At 35.8% G+C, this 20,876-nt stretch overlaps 2 protein-coding genes across 2 annotated transcripts; one reads left to right on the top strand and one right to left on the bottom strand.

Moving 5' to 3' along the window:
• The first annotated feature begins 9,636 nt into the window (after positions 1-9,636).
• MPK16 (mitogen-activated protein kinase 16) lies at positions 9,637-15,197 on the top strand. Its single transcript, XM_021950774.2, has 10 exons — positions 9,637-10,417; positions 11,331-11,739; positions 11,885-12,012; positions 12,137-12,196; positions 12,914-13,063; positions 13,180-13,335; positions 13,416-13,627; positions 14,079-14,180; positions 14,297-14,451; positions 14,551-15,197. Exons 1-10 carry the CDS (start codon positions 10,394-10,396, stop codon positions 14,835-14,837), a joined length of 1,683 nt encoding a protein of 560 aa, XP_021806466.1. The 5' UTR covers positions 9,637-10,393; the 3' UTR covers positions 14,838-15,197.
• A 1,524-nt stretch (positions 15,198-16,721) lies between these two features.
• Positions 16,722-20,062, bottom strand: LOC110750453 (BTB/POZ and MATH domain-containing protein 1). The gene is made up of 4 exons (XM_021950792.2): positions 19,249-20,062; positions 18,231-18,579; positions 17,670-17,949; positions 16,722-17,183 (listed from the first exon to the last, which is right to left on the bottom strand). The coding sequence occupies exons 1-4, from the start codon at positions 19,665-19,667 to the stop codon at positions 17,002-17,004; spliced, it is 1,230 nt and encodes a 409-aa protein (XP_021806484.1). The 5' UTR covers positions 19,668-20,062; the 3' UTR covers positions 16,722-17,001.
• Between the last annotated feature and the right edge of the window lie 814 nt (positions 20,063-20,876).

Raw genomic sequence — 20,876 nt, 5'->3', positions numbered from 1 at the left:
GTTGTGTAGTTTTTCATCACCAAGCTTGACTTGCAAGTTCACTTTTTCTTCTTATTTGACAAAGCATTGCTTATTTCCTGTCATATGATTATTACATTCGCTATCCACATACCAAACATCTTGTGAACCTTGATGAAAACTGAAACATGTTTAAAATAATTGCTATTGAGAGTCATTGTTCTACATAAAATTTGCTTCATTGTTTTTCTGATATCTGCAGTCTCTTTGTGAATGATTTGGTATCCTGCACCGGGTACATTTGTATCGGCAATCTGCACTTTTATGTCATATCTATTTTCTTAATAATTCAAAAATAATCCACATCAATCCTATTACCAAGAGAAAAAGAAAAGAATTTTTTTTTAGGATTATTCGCAGCAATGGTCCCTCAACTATACCCCAAGTTACACTTTGGTCCCTCAACTCAAATATTAGTTGTAAAGGTCACTCAATTAGGTGTTTTGTTGCACCGTTAGTCCTACCGTCAAGTCTCTCTAACGGTAGGGACTAATGGTGCAACACAACACCTAATTGAGTGACCAAAATGTAACTCCGAATATAGTTGAGGGATCATTGCGACAAATAATCTTAACTGAAAATTCACATTTGCCCATCAATAATCAAAGAGATGCTTGCCACGTCATCATTTTAAACAGAAAAAGTAACAGACTTGACGGTAGGACTAACGGTACAACAAAACACCTAATTGAGTGACCTCTGCAACTAATATTTGAGTTGAGTGACCAAAGTGTAACTTGGGGTATAGTTGTGGGACCATTGCTGCGAATAATCCTTTTTTTTATCTATTATCTTTGATAAGAAAGAGAGGTAACACTACTGTCGGTTCATGACCAAAGCGTCTAGTTCAATTGAAATACGAACATTACATAAATCAGTATTATTTTACATACTTTCGAATATGCTTCTTTACTTTTTCTTTCCGTTTACCTCCTTAATCATTTTTAGTCAAAATGTAGACAACCATTGTTCAACAAAATAGTTTTAGGGTTTTAATGTTGTTTAAATCTCAGACTTTCTGTGGTCAACGTATGAAATACAAGTGTTTTATATTACTTGGAAATGAAGAGGGGATTTGGTTCCTTAACTGTGTGAGGCTTTTATTGAGATAATGACAAGAACAGGAGTAAACTCTTATGTATTTTTGCAAGTCTTCTTTATCTCGCTTTTGGGCTCAAGATCCTTCTTTTTACATGAATGGTAAGCTCTATTTATAGGGAGTTTTTACAAGATAATTTCAAGCCAGTCACCTTGACTTAGAGCCGAGCCATTTAAGTCACACCAAGCCATCATATCAAGTGTTGGATGGTTGGGGTTCGTCCACGTCCTCCTCTCATGATGGCTTCACGCGTTTTGCTAGAGGTTGGGCTTGAGCAGAGTAGCCTATTCACAAGTGGCCGGAGTCCCATCTGGACAGGCGGCGGGTTAGGTGGTTTACACATGGCCTCGGAGACGGAGAGAATAGGGGCGCTATCTCGAGAAGTGGTGAATCCTTCGTTGTCAGGGGAGGTCTTGTCATCGACATGGCTGGTCCGTAGCCTTTCGTGTTCCCCAAGATGGTACTGAGGCTGAGGTGATGAAGGATATAGATGGTCATTTTTGCCAAGTGGCCACCGAGATCCACGTATTCTATTTTTATTGGATAGAAGGGCTCGGTGTATACCAAGATGTCTTATTTTTGACTAATTCTATTTTTATTGGACAAACGGGCTCAGTGTATACCAAGATGTCTTATTTCTGACTAAAAGCTCTTGGTATTGTGTTTAAATGGAAATGGATTAGTTTTCTGCCACACCTCATTCATTTTTATGTTTGTTCATCAAATCACATATTTAAGAAAAAAAACTTCACGAATTTCTTATGAGAGACTAAGACACGTCTTGCATGTAAATTGTAAGAAGCCAATCACTAAAATGAGAATGAGAAAAGAAGCCATGTATTTCTTATGAGAGACTCGTGTATTCCCTTAAGCAATTTATTACCAACGTGAATGCCAATTAAAATTTATTTGCGTGCGAGAATTGATCTTATGGAATCACAGATTAAATTAAAGCCATGTGAAAATATTTCCAAAAGTTGAACATGGTTGGACCACTATGTATAAAAATGTTGAAGACAAAGCATCCACACTAATTAGACTTCTGACGAGGATCATCAAAGACTTAGAGTGGGTCTTGAATTTATTTATATTATGTGAATGATATCATAAATGAAATGCTAGCATTAGTCGTTTATGGTCATCCCAAATATGTATGTGCGTGTTTTGGGGGCCGGGGGGTGTTATTTGTTTGAGGTTTGGGCTTTTATAAAACATTTGAAATTTGTTTGAATGAGTTCTGTGTCAAGGTTGAGGTTTGGGCTTGTCAGGATTGCCAAATCCGCCCAAAATTTGATCACTACAGCCGAAAACAGTTATGAAAATTCCTTTTCTCTAAAGAGTACGCAAAAATAATTTATCAAAAATTGGAATGAGCACGAAAGTATGCCTTCAGGAAAGAAACAAAAAAGGCAAATATTTTCCATTTACAGACAAACATTCGTTAATTACGTCGCGATTTACGATTACAAAAACATTTCTCCACACAAGTATATCATGGCATGGTGTAATGCTTGAAAATATGGATTTGACGAGGAATTATAATTTTGTAATATTATTATTTACATGTTTTTTTTTTAAGGACATTTACATGTTCATATATATATAAAATAAAATACAGAGAACGGTGAAATATTCAAAATATTAGAAAATGTCATTGGTTAATGCAAATATTAAGAATTGAAATTATTAATTAAATGAGGATAATATTATAAACTCACACTTTTTCATATTAAAAAAATTTAAAATTAAAAGAAAAATCAGATAATGAATTCTCCTTTTTATGAAACACAACTACCCATTATCTTTTTTAATTTTAAAATAAATTTTAATTTTTTTTAAAAAGCCTCTTGCACGCGCTTAGCCTCTCGCAGTCGCGGAAGCGTATGCGAAGAGGCTAGTAAATGATAATTGATCATATTTTTATGGAACACAACTGCCCATTATCTTTTTTAATTTTAAAATAAATTTAAATTTAAAAAAAAAAATACGGAAATATGTGCGGAAAGGCTAGTAACAAGAAATAAAATTCTCCATGGAGCATAAGTGGTGGTGGTCCCCAAATCGGACGGTCAGGATCTGTCCTGGAAGTGGAGCCACTCAAGGGAACAGTTGGTTCAAAAGTTTCTGTTCTGCGCTTATCGTGGTCCTGATGAGAAGGAAAGCGGACGCTCTTAGGAACCGCGTGGAGGACACGCTTGGCCAGCAGACGACGCAACGCGGCCTCTCGGATGTGGGTCCCCTTTGACACTGTAACAGTGTTACATCATGGAAAAAGCGCGTGGAACCATCACGTCTTCAATTTTAATTACTATTTATTCTCCACTTTCTAATCATATCCGGCTTCCTACGTACTCTCTCTATAATGCACCTCTACTTTTTCAATTACTACAATTCTGCCATTTGTGTTTTTCTTTTTTCTTTTTTAACCTTACATTCATAACAATAGCAGTGTAATATGTGTGCATAATGGTTTTTTTTTTTTTTTGGATGAATTATTTTTGCATGTATATCAAACTGTGATTCCCATGAAAGAGGAGTATCTCCATACTGGTAAGCAGTGGCGGACCTGTGCAGGCGCAAGAAGGCGCGCCCGCACCTCCGGTCGCTGGAAATCGCCATTACAGGTGCTGGAGTTGCACCTCTGCTGCAGACCAGCGACGCACAGCAGGTGTTTGACGAAATGCGCAAAAGACTTGGGCGCTGCGCAGCTATTTGTGCGCGCTGCGCGCAGCGCGCGCGCGCACTCCTTTTTTTTTAACGAAGCCTGGCCAAAACGACGTCGTTTTGGATCAGGCTGTTTTAAAACATGCTGCTTGTTTTTTTTTAAAAAAAACCTGGCCAAAACGACGTCGTTTTGGACCAGGGTTTTTTAATTTAATAAAAAAACCGGAAACTAAGCTGTGCGTGGGCTTTTTGTGGGTTTTTTCAAATGGGCTTCTATTTCCTTAGTTAAATGGGATTTAATTGGGAGTTCTCTTTATTCAATTGGGTTTTGGGAATTCCTTAATTAAGTAGAATTAGGAATTCTCTTTATAAAAGACCAATTTAACATAACCCAATTTCATCAAAGTGTGTGTGCATCACAATAAATTTTTTTTCTTATTTAGCTCTCTCTATACAGTTATGGAACGATACTTTCAGAGAAAGAGTTCAAATCCTCCTTCAAATAATCCAGCTAGTTCCAACCCTCCTTCAAATAATCCTGCTAGTTCAAATCATTGATAAGCAACTAGTGGAATTGAATAATCGCTTTACAGAGGTAAATACTGAATTGCTCATTTGTATGGCATGTTTGAGTCCGGCTTATAATTTTGCAGCTTTTGACAAACAAAAAATACTTCGTTTTGCTAAATTTTACCCACAAGAATTTAATGACCGAGACCTCATGAAGCTTGAAGATCAACTTGGGCTTTATATTGTTGATATGCAGAGTAGCACAGAGTTTTCATCATTGAACGGAATTACTGATCTGGCCGAAAAATTGGTGAATACAGGAAGGAGTAGAATATACAACTATGTGTATTTACTTGTTACATTGGCTTTAGTTTTACCTGTTGCAACTGCTTCGGTTGAGAGAGCTTTTTCAGCTATGAATATTGTGAAAACACCATTGCGTAACAAAATGGGGAATCAATGGTTGAGTGATAGCTTGGTTGTTTACATTGAGAAAGATGTTTTTTCTTGTATTAGTAATGAAAATATAATGCGACGTTTTCATGATATGAAACCTCGTCAGCAACAATTGTAGGTTAATTGTAATGTTATTTTTTTAATTAATTATGAATAACATTAGTATTGTTTAAATGATAAGGATGTTTCGTTTTTTTTTTTTTTTTTTTTTTTTGAGCTCTTAGTTTTTAAAAATTGCACATCCGCTGAAAAATTCCTGGGTCCGCCGCTGCTGGTAAGGAGGCAAGTAGTATCTTTTGTTACATCACTATTGTTTTTCTATATTTTGGAAATAAAACTAGAAATCGGCATTATTTTTAGGATTTAGGATTTAGGATTTCAACTAAGAATTTTAACTTATAAATTTTTGTTTGGGTAAAGAACAGAAATGTAAAGTTCTTAACCGTTTAAAACACGAACTTCCATCTCAATTCTTGTATTTCTTTTCATTCGATAAATCAAATCATAATGTTTGATTCGTTTGAACTCCGACGATGCTGAATTTGATCAGTTTCTAATTTTGGCCTTCCACATTTACATGCAAGTTCTGATTTTCTACATCGTATCTTGCTTGCTCCATTTTCATTCCCTATTATATTAGTGTTGCACTCATTATTTTCATCTTGTTCAAAGCCTTTTATGATTAAAGCATAACAAGTGGTGTGTACCACATCACATCACAACATGCAACTACAAAAATGCACTAAAGATATATTAACAAAAGTGAAAAGGAAGAAAGCGAGAAAGAGTTGGATATTATTGTGGCTTATTTTCAGGAGGAGTTCTTTCGTAGCACACTCATATGGATGAGATAAATATGAGTTCGGATATGATATATTAAGGAATTATAGGTCAATATAATTGTAGCTCTTTCTTAATTACATCGAGACATTTTGAGATAAAATGATCACTCTTTAATGGATTTATAGACGTGATCGTATTCGTATGAACCTATGTGATTAAATTTGAGACACTATGGAGACAAAGTTGTGCATGAGATTTTTCAACACTCCAATTCATGAGTATAAAAGATTCTCCTTTGGAGATCCCATGTGATGCACATGCACCTGGGCATGCAAATTGCAATGCATCATAGTGAATGTTTATACAGTGAATTATGAGTTTTTATAATTTAATACTCCATTTCCGGTTACCAATGGATAAATACCAACTCATTCTTGCATCGAAATTCTGACAGATTTATTTCTTTATTTACTGTTTTTTTTAATAGTCCACTGTTCACCAGTTATGTTGGAACAAATTAATACTATTAGATTGCCTCTAATAAATCTCAATTTACTAACCAAGTAATTGTTAAATGCAGTTCGTACCTATTCGTCGATGAATCTCTTGGATGATAAGCTGTTCACCAGTTTTTTTTAAAATTGTTTTTTACATGGATATTTTCCTATAAACTTGTCCAGATGACCTAGGATGATAAGCTCATGTGAGTAGAGTGCCATGATCTTGTTGGCATCCATCCACCGCTACATGATAAACTACAAATAAGAAGTGTTTATTGTGAGAGTAAATATTTTGGCAATCAATTATGGGGCGCTACTTGAACAATGGGAATATTTCTTTGGTCACTTGACAATGTTTTATTTAATTGGTCAATTGTTTAGACTTAAAATAGGGATAATACCATAAATTAGGGATTTGATCTTCATTAAATCTTTAATTGATTCAATCTCTCTATTTAAGGGAGAGAATAATCCCTTCCATATGAGAATTATTCTCTGAAAAATCCTAGAAGGCAAGAGCACTATAAATACATGGCTACACAAAACACATAAGGTAATTCTAAAAAAACCCTACAAACTCTCTCTTTCTCACCGCCTCCCTCACTCTCTCTTACACGGCTCTAGCCACCCGGTTATCTCGAACTGTAGAGAAAACTCCGACCTTCTTTATTATTTTTGTATCTTTCTAAAGATCATCTAACTGACTTAGGCATCGGAGGGCCTTTGGCCAACACCCCTTGGGTGTGATCTATTTACTCCAGTCTATTTTACAGGGATCGAGGAGGAAGATAGAGAATGAAGCTAGAAGGGTGAAGAATCTCTTGTTAATATTCTCCTGTGAGAAATTTGCACAAACATTTATACCATATCTGACTAGTTAATCATTCCGCGACACGTGGAACATGGAACCCACAAAAGGGCCCACAAAGCTCAATTAAAGCATTGAGGCTCATAAAAATGAGCATTGATAGGGAGAGCCTTCGGCAACCTTACCCTCGTACAAATCATCGTCATGTTGAGCCTTCGACAACCCATCCTGCCGATCCGGCCAAAGAAGTCGCATGTTTTACCAAGCTAGACAAATGACAAGTGGCAGCCTCTCAAGCAATGCCCACATCCCACATCGAAATCCCACTCAAGGTGCACACCTCTCAATATCTAGAAATAAGGGCACAAGTTCCCAAAATGAGGTAACTGTTACATTCGGATACTTAGCCCTTACTCTGTCCAACTTACTATTCACTCTGTCCTTAAGCTAACTTGAGCATTAGAAAGTCTTCGGCCGCTACCACACCGGTGCCCAAGGTCTTACCGTTGCTCTTCGTCTTGCATATCTCCCTCATCTACCGAAGAGCTTAGGAGTTTGAAGATGACGCAACATCACTAAGTTGAGCCCAAAAGTGCTTATCCATTTTTAGGCATCAACAAGAAGTGAATAGTATAGTTTGTTATCTTATACCACAATCATTCTTATGACTCGTCTAATAAACATTTTCTTTTTAGTGTTCAATTTTGTCTTTTATTGGCGATATTAAGGAAATATATAGGAGAAATGAGGGATGAAGAACAATTGAGAAAGGGTGGTGGAAAGGATGTAGAAGAAATGCACATGGAATGGTACGGAAAATGAAAACTATAAACTAAAACAATTTAAAGGTGGTTTCTAGTTTTTGTTCACATATATTGTCCTCATTCCTTCTTTCCTATCTCTCTTGTTTTTAAAAAAACTAAAAATTAAAAATGAAATGGTTATCAAACCGACTTTTAGAAAACGCTTCCTAATTTCGACATCCTAGCTCTCTAAAGTTTATTTATTTCTTTAATGGTTATCAAAAGTTACCTCCTCTAACGAGTGTAGAGATATATCTATTTTGGTCTTTATCAATTATTGTTGAAAAAAATATTGTTTTAATTGCTATATTTTACAAGAATAACGAACGCAAATTATGTTAGAACTTTCACAACAAAAAAATGAAAACATAAATATAACTCTCAAATTTACGTATAATATGAAGAAAAATATTATTAAAAAATCTACTAAATGGTTTGATGTATATATAATGACAAAGGTGACTTATCTTATCTTTTCTTTTTTTTGAGAAATTTTGGGTCACTAGCACTACAAAGGGCCATACAAACTAGCCATAAAGGGACATTATAATAACAAAGCGACCTAACATCAAAATTAAGACAATTTGGTGGGCCTCCATTAACAATTACACATGATCGCAGAAATTCTGACATATGCATCCCAACTAAGATTGCAAACTCAAAACAATAAAAAAATATATATAAAACTTTAAAAATAAAAAAAAAACCGTTCGGTGCCTATCTGAAAAGCTACAAATAAAAAAATAAAAATAAAAACAACACTTTTGAAATTGCAAGTGACGCAACCGTTCGGTGGCAATTTTTCTAATTTTATACATCCAACCATAAGAAATATCTTAATATTAAATATTAAAATTTCCAACAATGCTTATAGGTTATAAAAATGTTTTTTTTGGAGAAACACCTCGCATGTACTTTTTCAGGAATTACTTCGAAGCACTTGAATTTTCAATAAAAATTTTGACTTTTTTTAAATATGATTGCATATGAATATACGTGCTTCATGCAAAAGCATTCTCAAGTTAAAGAATTACTTTGAATTAAAGAAGTCATATTACTAATTGTAATGTGATACTCATATATATGCGTGTAAGGAAACACAATGATATTATGAATTCCCATTATAGGTAAGTAAGTAAACGTGACATCATTACAAATTGCTAATTTGGTCATGTGAAAATAAAGGATTCCAAATACTGAAAGTATTATTTCAAATTTCTTATTTTCTTAAACAATCAAATTTATATATCATTAGCCCAAAAAATCAAATATATATAAATTTTATTAATATTCTATATAATTTTAAATTGCATTAATAATAAAGCTAAAAACTAATCCGATACTAGAATGACAACGTTAAGATTGCAGGAAAGATGTTCGTCTTCATGTGGTGCGACATATTTACAGGGAAGCTAACATAGTAGTTGATGGTCTAGCCAATTTTGAAAGATGTTCGGCTTCTTCGAAGAGCCTTTGTGTAATTTTACTTTTATTTTTTGTTTTTTCAGAAAAAGCTAAAAATTAAGAATAATACGATAATTACATAACATTTTCTTTCATTTATTTTAATTTCTTTTGCTTTCGACCAATCTATTCTCATGTCATCTGTCACATCCTCGCATCCTCACTTCATAATCTAAAATCTTGTTACATTGCATACAAATCGCATGTGTCATAGTTATAAAGAAAGGAAACCTAAGTACCCCAAAAAAAAAAAGGAAACCAAAAAGACAATTAGATTGGTTCCTAGGTATTCATATTTCTTCAATGACATCTCAAGTAGCTCCAAATCATAGATGCAAATGTGCTATTTATTACTCTAGTAAAGCAAAAGTCTAAAATAAAAATAAAAACTAGAATAAAAGCCTAAAGTGAATGGCAAAGAGGTATTTTCACAAAGAATATAATTATTTCAGCACCAAAAAAAACGATGATAATAATTATTTTTCAGTCCCCACCCTGTATATTATTTTATGAGATAAAAGAATAATGCAAAATAATGCCCATCTTTAAACACTTTGCTGTTCTCTCTGTTTTTCTCTGTCTCTCTCTTCGCTCCAAAGGCTCCGACTTGGAGTTCGCCGTTCTGAGATTCTCTCCCTCTTCGTTTTCTCTGTGAGATCCAAAAGCACTTGCACTCAGAAATTTCTAATTCAATCTGCAACTATCTGCCACTTCAAGTCCCAATTTCGGATACAAAACAAAAGCACTTCTACTCTGCTCTTCTCCAAAAGATTCCGTCTTTTCTCTCACTATAAGGTTATATATATATATTTATATATATATTTTCCTGTTTTCCTTGGAAAACATTAGAGATTACCGCCTTGTTAGATCCTCCAAAGTTAGTTATTTCCGCTAGATACTTTGCAGAACTCACACTTTCACTCTGTGATCTGTAAACTCTTCGTTTCCAACTAAATTAGATACTTCCGCCTTTACCTTTTTGACCAATCACTTTGCTCGGTTAAGTATTTCATTTGAATACAAGGGGTTGCTATTTCAGCCCCAAAGCAACCCCAACCTTATTAGCTGTCATATTTTAAGACCAAACGCTCTTCAGGTAGAAGCTTTTCAGTTTTTGATTTTGGATGTTGGTGATATTGAGGAGATTTGATCATCTGGGTATTTGCATTTGAGTGAGATTTGGCTTATCTTTTGCTGCTTTTGTGATCTGGGTTTGAGTTTCAACTTAAGTGTTAGATGCACCCGTTGGATTGTTGCTTAGAAAGTTTTTTGATGCTTTGTTGCTAAGATGCAGCCTGATCAAAGAAAAAAGGTAAATTCAGTCACTTTTAATACTCTTGCAGAAATGCAAAACATGTCTGATGTCTTCTGATGTTTATACTGATATTGGTACCTTATTGTTCATGTTATTAGAAGAAATGGTTTTGCATTTGTTAATTATTTCATGATAATCTCTTTCTGGTGCAAATTTTTATGTTCACAAACTCATTGTGGTTCTCTAATATTAGTATGTGGTCCATATTTAGTGGATTCTTCTGTTGTATTAAGGTATTATTCCTATATGTGGATGTGGGATTGAACAGTGTGCCATGTTCATGTCTCAGTTCTATGCCGTGCATTTTGTTGTCAGGGAAGGGCCCACTTTAATAGTTTTGTCAAGTAAAGCTGTTATTGTTTAGTTTTTGTCTTGTGTCGTAAACATTTTATGGTTAGTTCATGGACCAAAGCCGCTAGTTTAGGCTTAGCTGGGAATCTCTCTTATTTATAACTAATAAACATTCAGTATCATTTACAAACTTTCTGTTATGATTCTTTACTTTTTCTTGCCGTTTACCTCCTTGATCATAATAAGTACTTGTAGTCTTCAGTCAAAATGTGGAGAGATATATTTCAAGAAAATAGTTAGTGGATGTTCACCCTGGTTTAGTGATGTTCTTATTGTGATTGACAAGGTTAGATTGGCATTGCCTTTCATTATGACTGAGGATTTGTTTTGCATTTCAATTATTGTTGATGGGCAAATAATTCCAGACATTCTTTCATCTTTTTGTACATAATTTGCAACATTTGAATTATTTAGTTTTATTGGTCTCTTTTAGTCATTGTAGTATTCTGGAAGGTCCTCAGACCAACTGTTTCCACTCAATGTTGTGAATCATTTCAATTGCATAATAACTTCACTTAAGATGTCATGATGATGAAATGGTATGTTTTCGGTCATGCAGTCATCTGCGGATGTGGACTTCTTCACAGAATATGGTGAGGGTAGTAGGTATAAAATAGAGGAAGTAATTGGTAAAGGAAGCTATGGTGTTGTTTGCTCTGCATTCGATACACATACTGGAGAAAAGGTTGCGATAAAGAAAATAAATGATATCTTTGAACATGTCTCGGATGCCACCCGCATTCTTCGTGAGATTAAACTTCTTAGGCTCCTGCGTCATCCAGACATTGTGGAGATCAAGCACATCTTGTTACCTCCATCCAGAAGGGAATTCAAAGACATATATGTTGTCTTTGAACTCATGGAATCTGATTTACACCAGGTTATCAAAGCAAATGACGATTTGACACCAGAACATTATCAGTTCTTTCTTTATCAGCTTCTTCGAGGCATGAAGTACATACACACAGGTCATAGTCTTATACTTTTGACATTTCTGACCCTGTTTGCACTACTTTATTAGATTTAGCATTAGTGCAGTTGTTTTTAACCTCAAATTCCAAGTATATCAAGATAATGCCGATTCTGATTTTATTCATATATTGGTCTTTGTAGCAAATGTCTTTCACCGAGATCTAAAACCCAAAAATATCTTAGCAAATGCTGACTGCAAACTCAAGATATGCGACTTTGGTCTTGCAAGAGTAGCTTTCAATGATACCCCTACTGCTATATTTTGGACGGTAAGTTTCTACATGAACAACTAATGAGTTTCATTTTCCCCATGGTATCCGATATGCATGGTTTCTAAAAATGCAAGTTTTTGTTCAGATTCGTCATTTATAACTCCATGTCTTCTACATTCAGGACTATGTTGCCACAAGATGGTATAGGGCTCCTGAATTGTGTGGTTCATTTTTCTCAAAGGTGCAAGAATCATTATCCCTTACACTTTCTTGGATGCAATTTGATCTTTTCATCTGGTGTGCAATGATCCTTTGAATTGTTTTCCAACTTCATTTTTTTTTGTAATATTGCATCATTACATGTAAATTGTAATGTTTCCTCATCTCTTCTGTTTTCCAATTTTCTTAAAAATGAAATGTTGTGGTGAACTTTAGTGATGTGAAGATCTAAGCACCTGTCCTTTCTCCTTAACTTATTATGAGTAGATTTAGAAGACTGTTATCATATTTTTTCTTTTGACTGATTATTAGATCTATCTTAGCAAGCCTATCTTAGCTTATTTTTCTTTTGTTGGAAAATTTTATTTCTTCTAAAATTTTGGCATTGCCTGGGACATGAGACAGTATCTATAACCCTTCAAATAATTGGTTTCTATTTGAAAGACTGTTCATTTATACAATAGAATAGTCGAATGAGCCATACCTTATCTATCTTCTATGACAAGCCTATACTCGTTTGCCTTGCATTATCTGTGGGGTTGACGTAACCAACTATTTCCTAATGGGATTACCTCTACATCCTGTAATGGCATTGAACAGTAACCATTGCAAGTTATGTCACTCAGTCATCCAATAATAGCCATCTTCATCTGCTGTAAGAAATTTGTTTGCTTTACTTTTTTTTCTCCTTTTCCAGGTGGGACTATCAGTCTATTGATCCCCTGTTTTCTGTTTTCAGTATACACCCGCAATAGATGTATGGAGCATAGGGTGCATTTTTGCAGAGCTTTTAACTGGAAAGCCTCTTTTTCCTGGCAAAAATGTTGTCCATCAATTGGATCTGATGACTGATTTATTGGGGACACCATCTGCTGAAGCAATTGCTAGGGTCAGTTTCCTGTAATAAACTTAGCCTTAACATAGTTAGGATGTGTATTTGCGCTTGTATTTCCCATTTTCTAGTGTGTTCATTGTCCGAGTCTAATTTTTAATTTTATCAAACAGGTACGCAATGAGAAAGCTCGCAGATACTTAAGCAGTATGCGGAAGAAGAAGCAAATTCCTTTCTCCCATAAATTCCCAAATGCAGACCCACTTGCTCTTCGTTTATTAGAAAAAATGTTGGCATTTGAACCAAAGGATAGACCTACTGCTGAAGAGGTAAATGTTCATTGAAATTCATCAGTACTTTCCCCTATGCATATTATTTTTCTAATAGAGATATTTTCTGCTTCTTTTAGGCCCTTGCTGATCCCTATTTTAAGGGTTTGGCAAAGGTGGAGAGAGAGCCTTCTGCTCAACCAGTTACCAAGATGGAATTTGAATTTGAGAGGCGAAGGATAACCAAAGAAGATGTAAGAGAGCTCATTTACCGTGAGACTCTTGAGTACCATCCAAAGATGTTGAAGGAGTACTTAGAAGGATCAGAACCAACGGGCTTCATGTATCCAAGGTATTTTCTTTTGAAATCTTATATTTATTAATCTAGTAGAAAACATCCTACTCATACATGCTCTTACAAAACCTTTTGCATTTGTAGTCATGTATCCAGGGTATTTTCCTCTGTGTTTCTCATAAAAAAAATAAAGTGGCTGGTCAACATTGTCTGATATTTTAATAAAACTGTTAATGTTTATGGAAAAATTTTTATGTGCCACTAATACTCTGAGTTGTGAAAATGTAAGAGGCTCGATTGTTCTATTGTTACATCAATTCTGTTCAGATTAGGTATGCTTACTAATTGTACTCATATATGACTGCGGGAAATTCCAAATAAAATTCCGACTGCTCTTCCTGGTGGAATATATGATTTCTCTTTTGTTTACATCATGAGGATCGAATTAAGCTTTAACCCTGGAGAAATATTTTTCATAATTGTTAATTTACTTACTTTTTCAATACAGTGCTGTTGACCATTTCAAGAAGCAATTTGCTTATCTTGAGGAGCACTATGGAAATGGCGCAACTGTTGTTCCGCCTGAAAGAACACATGCATCACTACCCAGGTATCCCTTGTAGTTGCTGTTTTCTGAGCATTGCCTGTAAATTTTATTGTGTTTTTGTCAAGCTGCTCACTATCTAATTTTGAAATTGTTGTATTGACTAAAATTTGTGCATGCAGGGCATGTGTTTTATATTCCGATAATACGGTACAGCATTCAACAGAAGTCGCAGATGACCTCTCGAAATGCCGCATCAAAGAAATTGAGAAGCCACAGGTCGACAGGAGCTCTGGGATCCCTACAACAAGGCTTCCAGTTCCTCAAACCATCCAAGGTGCAGATGTTTTCAATAATTATTACAAATTGTCATTGTTAGGTTGTCCTTTAATTATGATGCTCCAGTTTGAGTGGTTGTAACCAGTTCTTGATGCAGGAGCTGCAAGGCCTGGGAAAGTTGTGGGTTCAGTATTACGTTTTAATAATTGTGGGGCAGCCGCTGCAGCAGAGGCTCTTGAGCAGCGAAGGATGGTTAGGAATCCAACTGCTCAACCCCAGTATACTGCAACAAGTACAGGTTCATATCCTCGAAGAAATCCACCCTGTAAAAATGAGAGGGGAGATTGTGAAGGCGTTGAAGGTTCCAATGGTCTGCAGCCAAAGCCCCAGTACATGCCAAGGAAAGTAGCTGCTGCTCAAGGTGGATCTGGTCAATGGTACTGACTCCATGGTGGGTTTATATGGTGGAATCCACTAACCATAACCAATGTTAGATGGGACAGTCATCCACCACATACTAACCAGGATTGATCCATCACTAATTGAAACTTCATCAATTTAAGTGATACAACTATCAGTTCTATGTATTGGTTATTGCCACATCTGCGTGAAAAATATTGAGCCCTGTCGATTTCCGTCGGAGGAAGTTTAGCGAATAGTTGTACTTTATATCACTAATTGGAAGTGAAGGGTTTGTATGATCTGTCTCCATGGTTCCGTTACTCTCTGATTCATATAAGAACAAAGACATAAAGGGCATGTGACAACTTGAATGAAGGAATACTAAGCTATGCATTGACTTTACCCAAGTTCTTTCTATGTGGCATTTTTTCCAGGAGTAACTTTTGAGTTATTTCTCATTTCACCCTTTCGGGGATAACATTAGGGTTTGTATATCACCTTGAATTGTTTTCTTCTTGAAATAATGATCTCTGATTGCAACTTTCTTACGAACATGTTCGGAAATATGCGGCAATTATATTGCATAATTCTCTACCCGTCTAGCATTCCTTTGTAATCATATTAAATTAGCTATCTTACCTATCATTGATCATGTAATTTTTATTTTTATTTTTGTAATGCTACACTTACCACATTTTTATCTCATATGATGTGGCATGTCCATATCATATGCCACATCAATTAAATCAATGAAGTGTATTTTAATAAAGAAAGTTTAATTAACAGTTTTTTAAGTGTTAATAAATAATAAAAGAAAAGAAAATATTAAATCATTTTAATTGATATGGTTGTCAACCTCATCTCATCTGTCACATAACGCGTTATAGGAATGTGGTATGCAAAAATAAAATATTATTATACATGAAAAAGCACGAGTCATTCTATAGTGAGGACTTTATATATGATCTTTAGGTGAGGTTCTATCTCTTAATCGTTGGATCATACTAACCAATTTGATCCAACGGTTAAGAGATAAAACCTCACCTAAGGGTACCGCACTCACTATAGAATTCTTGGAATAAACACACAATGATTACTCAGTTTAGACTAAGCAAATGGCCCAACGCAGAAATTCATATGCCCTATTTCTTTGTTGAATATCCCAGCCGTCGATCCTTAAATCCGTTGGGATGTTTAGTTTCAATTTGGTCTTGCTTTAATGATATGCTTTTTATGGAGAAAGAGTTTCGCTTGTTGCAACTCTTGTTGAATAAAAAACTTGGCATGCCTGAGACACAATTTTCAGACAAAAAAGATCAGAGTTCTTAGTTTATTTGTTTATTTATTTTTGTGGACAAGGGTGATATTCTAAACTACTCTAATCTACTGAGAGAGGGATTGAGCTCGGGTGCAAAGGGCAGACACATTCCTTTTGCCTAACCCACATTTCCATCAGAGTTCTTAGTTGACGAATAATAAGAACATTCATTAAACAGGGTTACAGAAAGGAAAGACGAAGACCTCCAAACTCCAACTTTATTGGCAAATGGATTCATCTTCTATCAACATATATAGATAAACTCTTACAATTAACTCTAATAACTATCTAAACCCCTTTGATTAGGAAAAAGAAAAACGCAATCCTGGATAACCTCAACTTGACAGTGTTTTCTTAAACCCTTTTGAAACGATAAAATTTCCTTTTCCAAGTCCTCATGGTCATCTTATTCAGAACTTCAGCAGCATACTTCGCCACTCCAATCATCTCAGTAGGTGTGATGACCAACAAAAAGAAAAAACAAACTCTGGTGAATTGATGAGGGACTAGTATATTTGACCCGATTGCATCCCATAAAACCATAAGACAAGATATTCAAGATTAGGTGATAATATATTGAGCAGCTATGACCCAAAATAAGGTACAGATAAAAAAAAAACGTGCTGCTCTTATTAACACCATAAAATGATTACCAGTCTAGACCAAGCAAAACTGCACACAAAATAATATAGCCGGCAGAGACCAGGGGTTTACAAAATGTATAACAAATCCTTTATAACACAAAGATATTAAAAAGAAAAACCAAATGAACCACTACAATTCTTTTTTTCTTTTTCTTCATATGGATTAGTCATGTGTTAGCACAATTCAAGAACGTATCCTAGCAAGCTCTCCATGTTTGTTTATTCTTGCAGCTTATTTTCCAAATCAATACAACCTTGGCTTAACCCGCCTTCCATTCGTATCGCTGCCATCAAATAATGTCCCTTTTCCATATCCACAAGCAACAAAAGAATGCTCACCAATACTTGCAACACAACGCAGTAGCTCAGTGATGACAGAAGGGCAGCTTTCCCTCAAGTACTTGTATCCATCAGTTTCAATCACAGCTGAAAAGAATTTACCAGCTTTTTGTCAATATACTGTTAATAAAAAGGCAGCAACAGAGACATTCAATCTGCTTTGAACCTCTGAGAAAATTACTACCATGACTTATTTGAATATATTGAATAAATGAGTAGAGAAAATATATGCACGACAGGTTCCCATCAACAAAGGAATTTTCCTTAATTCAAAACAAATCCTTAAACACCATAGAAGTTTCCTTCAAATCTCTCCAATAACTGATTATGAATTAAAAAGTAATGAACCCAGATTATAATTTTTTTTTTTAAAGCACAAGATATTCCCAACTGACAAAGAAAAAACGCATATATTTTTAATTAAGTAAACATACTTTATTAAAGAAAAAAGAAGGAAAAAAAAAGGAAAGGAAACACGTATATTGCAGATCTAACCAAAGGAACAGTGAGGACCAAGCGACATGTATTTTTCTCAACTTTCAAAAATAGCTCTCTACAAAAATTGATCTCTACCTCTTAAATTTTCAGGCACTGCAATAAATTTGAGGCATACAGCTTTAAGCTGGAAACAGTGGTGCTGCTCTGCCAAGGCTAATGTTGTTGCAACATTGTTTATGGCAACATTCTCGCAAAGTTTAGCCTCACAAAGCAATCTGAGCCTCTCGAGGCCATAACGATCTGCTGCTGCCAACAGATGTTGTGCCATCATTGTAGAAGCCCAATTTGAATTTAGACCCCCAACAAGCTCTTGCATGTCTGGTAGAGCATCCCAGTAGATGAAGTGAAGCAACGCCTGCAAACATCAAAGCAAGGAGGGGAATTATTATCATGTAAGCTCATTTATTCCCATTTACTTCAATAACAGAAATCAACCGACCTGTTTACACTATTCCCATTTCTTCAGCCATATGTGTAAAAATGCAAATCAGCAGATATTAGGCATCTCATTGATGTTTACATCTTCTAATGCTTTTGTTTTGTGTGCGTGTGTGTGTGTGTGTGTGTGTGTGTATGTTGGGGCAGAGGGATGGAGAGGGACATATACAAAGAGGGAGAGAGAGAGAGAGAGAGAACCTTGAAAACAGGAACCTCAATGTCTTCAACTTTTATGCAATGAGTGCTTTTATCTTTCAGCGGACCAAAGAGTTGTGCCCTGAACACAGGCGATCGTGCTGCAAGCACCACCTTGTGGGCAGAAAATACTTCCCGATCAACTTCAAAACTTACATCAGTCAACTTTCCACTTTCTAAAAGCTTACCGAAATGTTGACTGATATTGGAAGGTGGCACTGCTATAGAGTAGATTTTAGGTCCCTCAGTATTTGTCTTAACAACACCAACACGACATTTAATTATAAGGCAATCATCTTTAAGAAAGTCTGATGTCTCTAATTGAGTTCTCTTGAAAAAACGTTTATAACCCCTGCAACATCCAAAAGTTGAACCTATTCAGTTAGGTTTTCAATCCACAAAATGATAGGCAATAAGTGAGTCTTGTACAGACCATAATGACAAGGTAAATACGATATATTTGCTCCAAGAAAGCCAGGCCCGCAAGTCCCAACAAGAATTTTTTGCATTGATCTCACTTAGAAATGCTACTGAAGGCTTTGCCAAGACACAAGAATATTGTGCTAGCATCTACTTCACGTGAGAGTAGATTTTAAACTGTGTAAACAGTGTCCTGGCCATGAAGCAGTTATCAATTTGCCAGGCATAATTTGAGAGAAGATATCCAATTTGGAAGTCAAGAATGTTACAGACCACACTATACAAAGAAGATTTATGATCTTATTACTAGCTTTACATTTAAACAAATTTTATGGTGCTTTAAGATTGTGGCACGCAAAACTTAGAATGGTTAAACGGATAAAAAGCCTTTAATCCTGTAAGCATGCTTAATTAACTCAACAAACCTACAACATTGCATATCAAAGACAGACCATATCATCATTCACTAACCAATCCAACACTAATTTCCTCAATTTCAAACACAAAATTTGCAATCAGAATCCAATACATACACACATATATATATATACATATATACGATACAAAAGTATGCATTCAAATAAAAAATTTCAGTGCATACCACATGCTTCCGCGGTACTTAAGTGTATAGGGACCACTATCGAGCCTCCTCAAAAAATGGCTATGCACTTTGTGCCGTTGTTTCTCGCTCTGATCCAAAAGCGTCAATTCGAACAAAGCCCTGACGTCCGTGCCCTCGCTCGCCAGAGCTATGAAAAGAGACACGAACGCAGCGTTATCCTCAACGCTCTTGCCATCTGGGTAGAAATATATTGCCCATGTATAGCCACCGACAACAAAGGAATCGGACGCGACGAACTTGCCGATTCCCATGCCCTTGGCGAGAGAGTACCCATTGATTTTAAACTCGTGGCAGCCATCAACGGTCTCTGTGCACGAGGTAGAGCACGTGATCGGTGGAGGCAGCGGCGGTGACGAGCTGGGTTTCAATGCTCCATTGAAGACCTTGATTGTGCCCATCAACAATTAATGGCCGGCGGCGCGAAAAGGATCGATTTTGATGTTCTGGATGGGGAATTGTGAAGTGGGTTTGATTGAATTGGTGGGTTAGGTTGGGTTTTGGGTTGGATTCAGAATTAGGGTTTTAATTGAAGGGGGGTGAATTGGGAATTGGGGGTTTTCCGATGAATTTGGCGGGGCAATATTTGCGCTTTGGGGGAAGAGTTTGAGAATTTGAAGGTTTGGAGGGAGAGAATTGAATTGGTTTTTGGGTGATGGTGGTGGTGGTGGTGATTTGGGTTCGTGGTCGATTGACGGTGGGTGGTATGTGTAGGACGGCGGTGATTTTAATGTTATTCTGGATATTGCGTGGTGTACTGGTATTCATAACTTATAGGTTCAAGTGAGGTACGGCTTAGGAATATTATAACAAAGACCACAACTTACCCAATAGTGAAGATGAATGATGTGAAAATAAAGATTAGGATGGTTTTGTTGCTAGAAATATTTTTTTTCTCACTACCCTTAATTAATTACTGTTAGATGAGTTTAATTTTCTTCTAAACAAATAGATTAATGTATAATGCTCACCATAAATTGAGGGTGGTGAGTAAAAATGTTCTCTTAACTACTTCTTAAATAAAGAGTATTGTGTGTGTCAACAGTGGCGGACCTGTGCAGGCGCAAGGAAGTGCACATGCACCTCCGGTCGCCGGAAAAGTCCATAACAGCTGCTGGAGTTGCACCTCTGCTCAGATCAGAGATGCACGGAACTTGTTCGATGAAATGCGCAAGAGAGCTGGGTGCTGCGTTGCTGTCTGTTGCACGCTGCGCGCGTGTTTCTTTTTTTTTTTTTAATGAAGCCTGGCCAAAACAACGTCGTTTTGGACCAGGGTTTTAAAAAAAAATAAAAAATAAAAACTGAAACAGCTGGGCCATTTCGCAGGCTTCTATAGAGTTTTAGTTGGGTATTTACAATTCCTTGTTGAATTGGGTTTTGATTGGATTTTTGTAATTCCTCACTTAATTGGGTTTTTGTATTCCAATTAAAACCCAATTAAGTTTTCTTTATTTAATTGGGTTTTGAGAATTCCTTATTTAAGTGGGATTGAGAATTCTATTTGCAAAGGACCAATTTAACATCACCCAATTTCATCAAAGTGTGTATGCATTTATAAGAATCTTACGTTTTTCTTTTCCTTATTGAGTACGCCAATCCAAAGTAAGTCA

The sequence above is a fragment of the Prunus avium genome, chromosome 1 (genome assembly GCF_965620075.1).
Source record: "Prunus avium chromosome 1, drPruAviu1.hap1.1, whole genome shotgun sequence".
NCBI classification, from domain to species: domain Eukaryota; kingdom Viridiplantae; phylum Streptophyta; class Magnoliopsida; order Rosales; family Rosaceae; genus Prunus; species Prunus avium.
Note: the sequence above shows the minus strand (reverse complement) of the source record. Positions and strands in the feature narration are given on the sequence as shown.

What these genes read in the sequence shown, in the direction of transcription:
- MPK16 (XM_021950774.2), top strand. Translation starts at nt 10,394, where the DNA reads ATGCAGCCTGATCAAAGAAAAAAG. An exon ending in CATGAAGTACATACACACAG is followed by an intron (nt 11,740 to 11,884) that starts GTCATAGTCTTA and finishes TGGTCTTTGTAG; the next exon opens with CAAATGTCTTTCACCGAGAT. An exon ending in AGTTCCTCAAACCATCCAAG is followed by an intron (nt 14,452 to 14,550) that starts GTGCAGATGTTT and finishes TTCTTGATGCAG; the next exon opens with GAGCTGCAAGGCCTGGGAAA.
- LOC110750453 (XM_021950792.2), bottom strand. Translation starts at nt 19,667, where the DNA reads ATGGGCACAATCAAGGTCTTCAATGGAGCATTGAAACCCAGCTCGTCA. An exon ending in TTGAGGTTCCTGTTTTCAAG is followed by an intron (nt 17,950 to 18,230) that starts GTTCTCTCTCTC and finishes TGATGTTTGCAG; the next exon opens with GCGTTGCTTCACTTCATCTA. An exon ending in AGTGCCTGAAAATTTAAGAG is followed by an intron (nt 17,184 to 17,669) that starts GTAGAGATCAAT and finishes AATTCTTTTCAG; the next exon opens with CTGTGATTGAAACTGATGGA.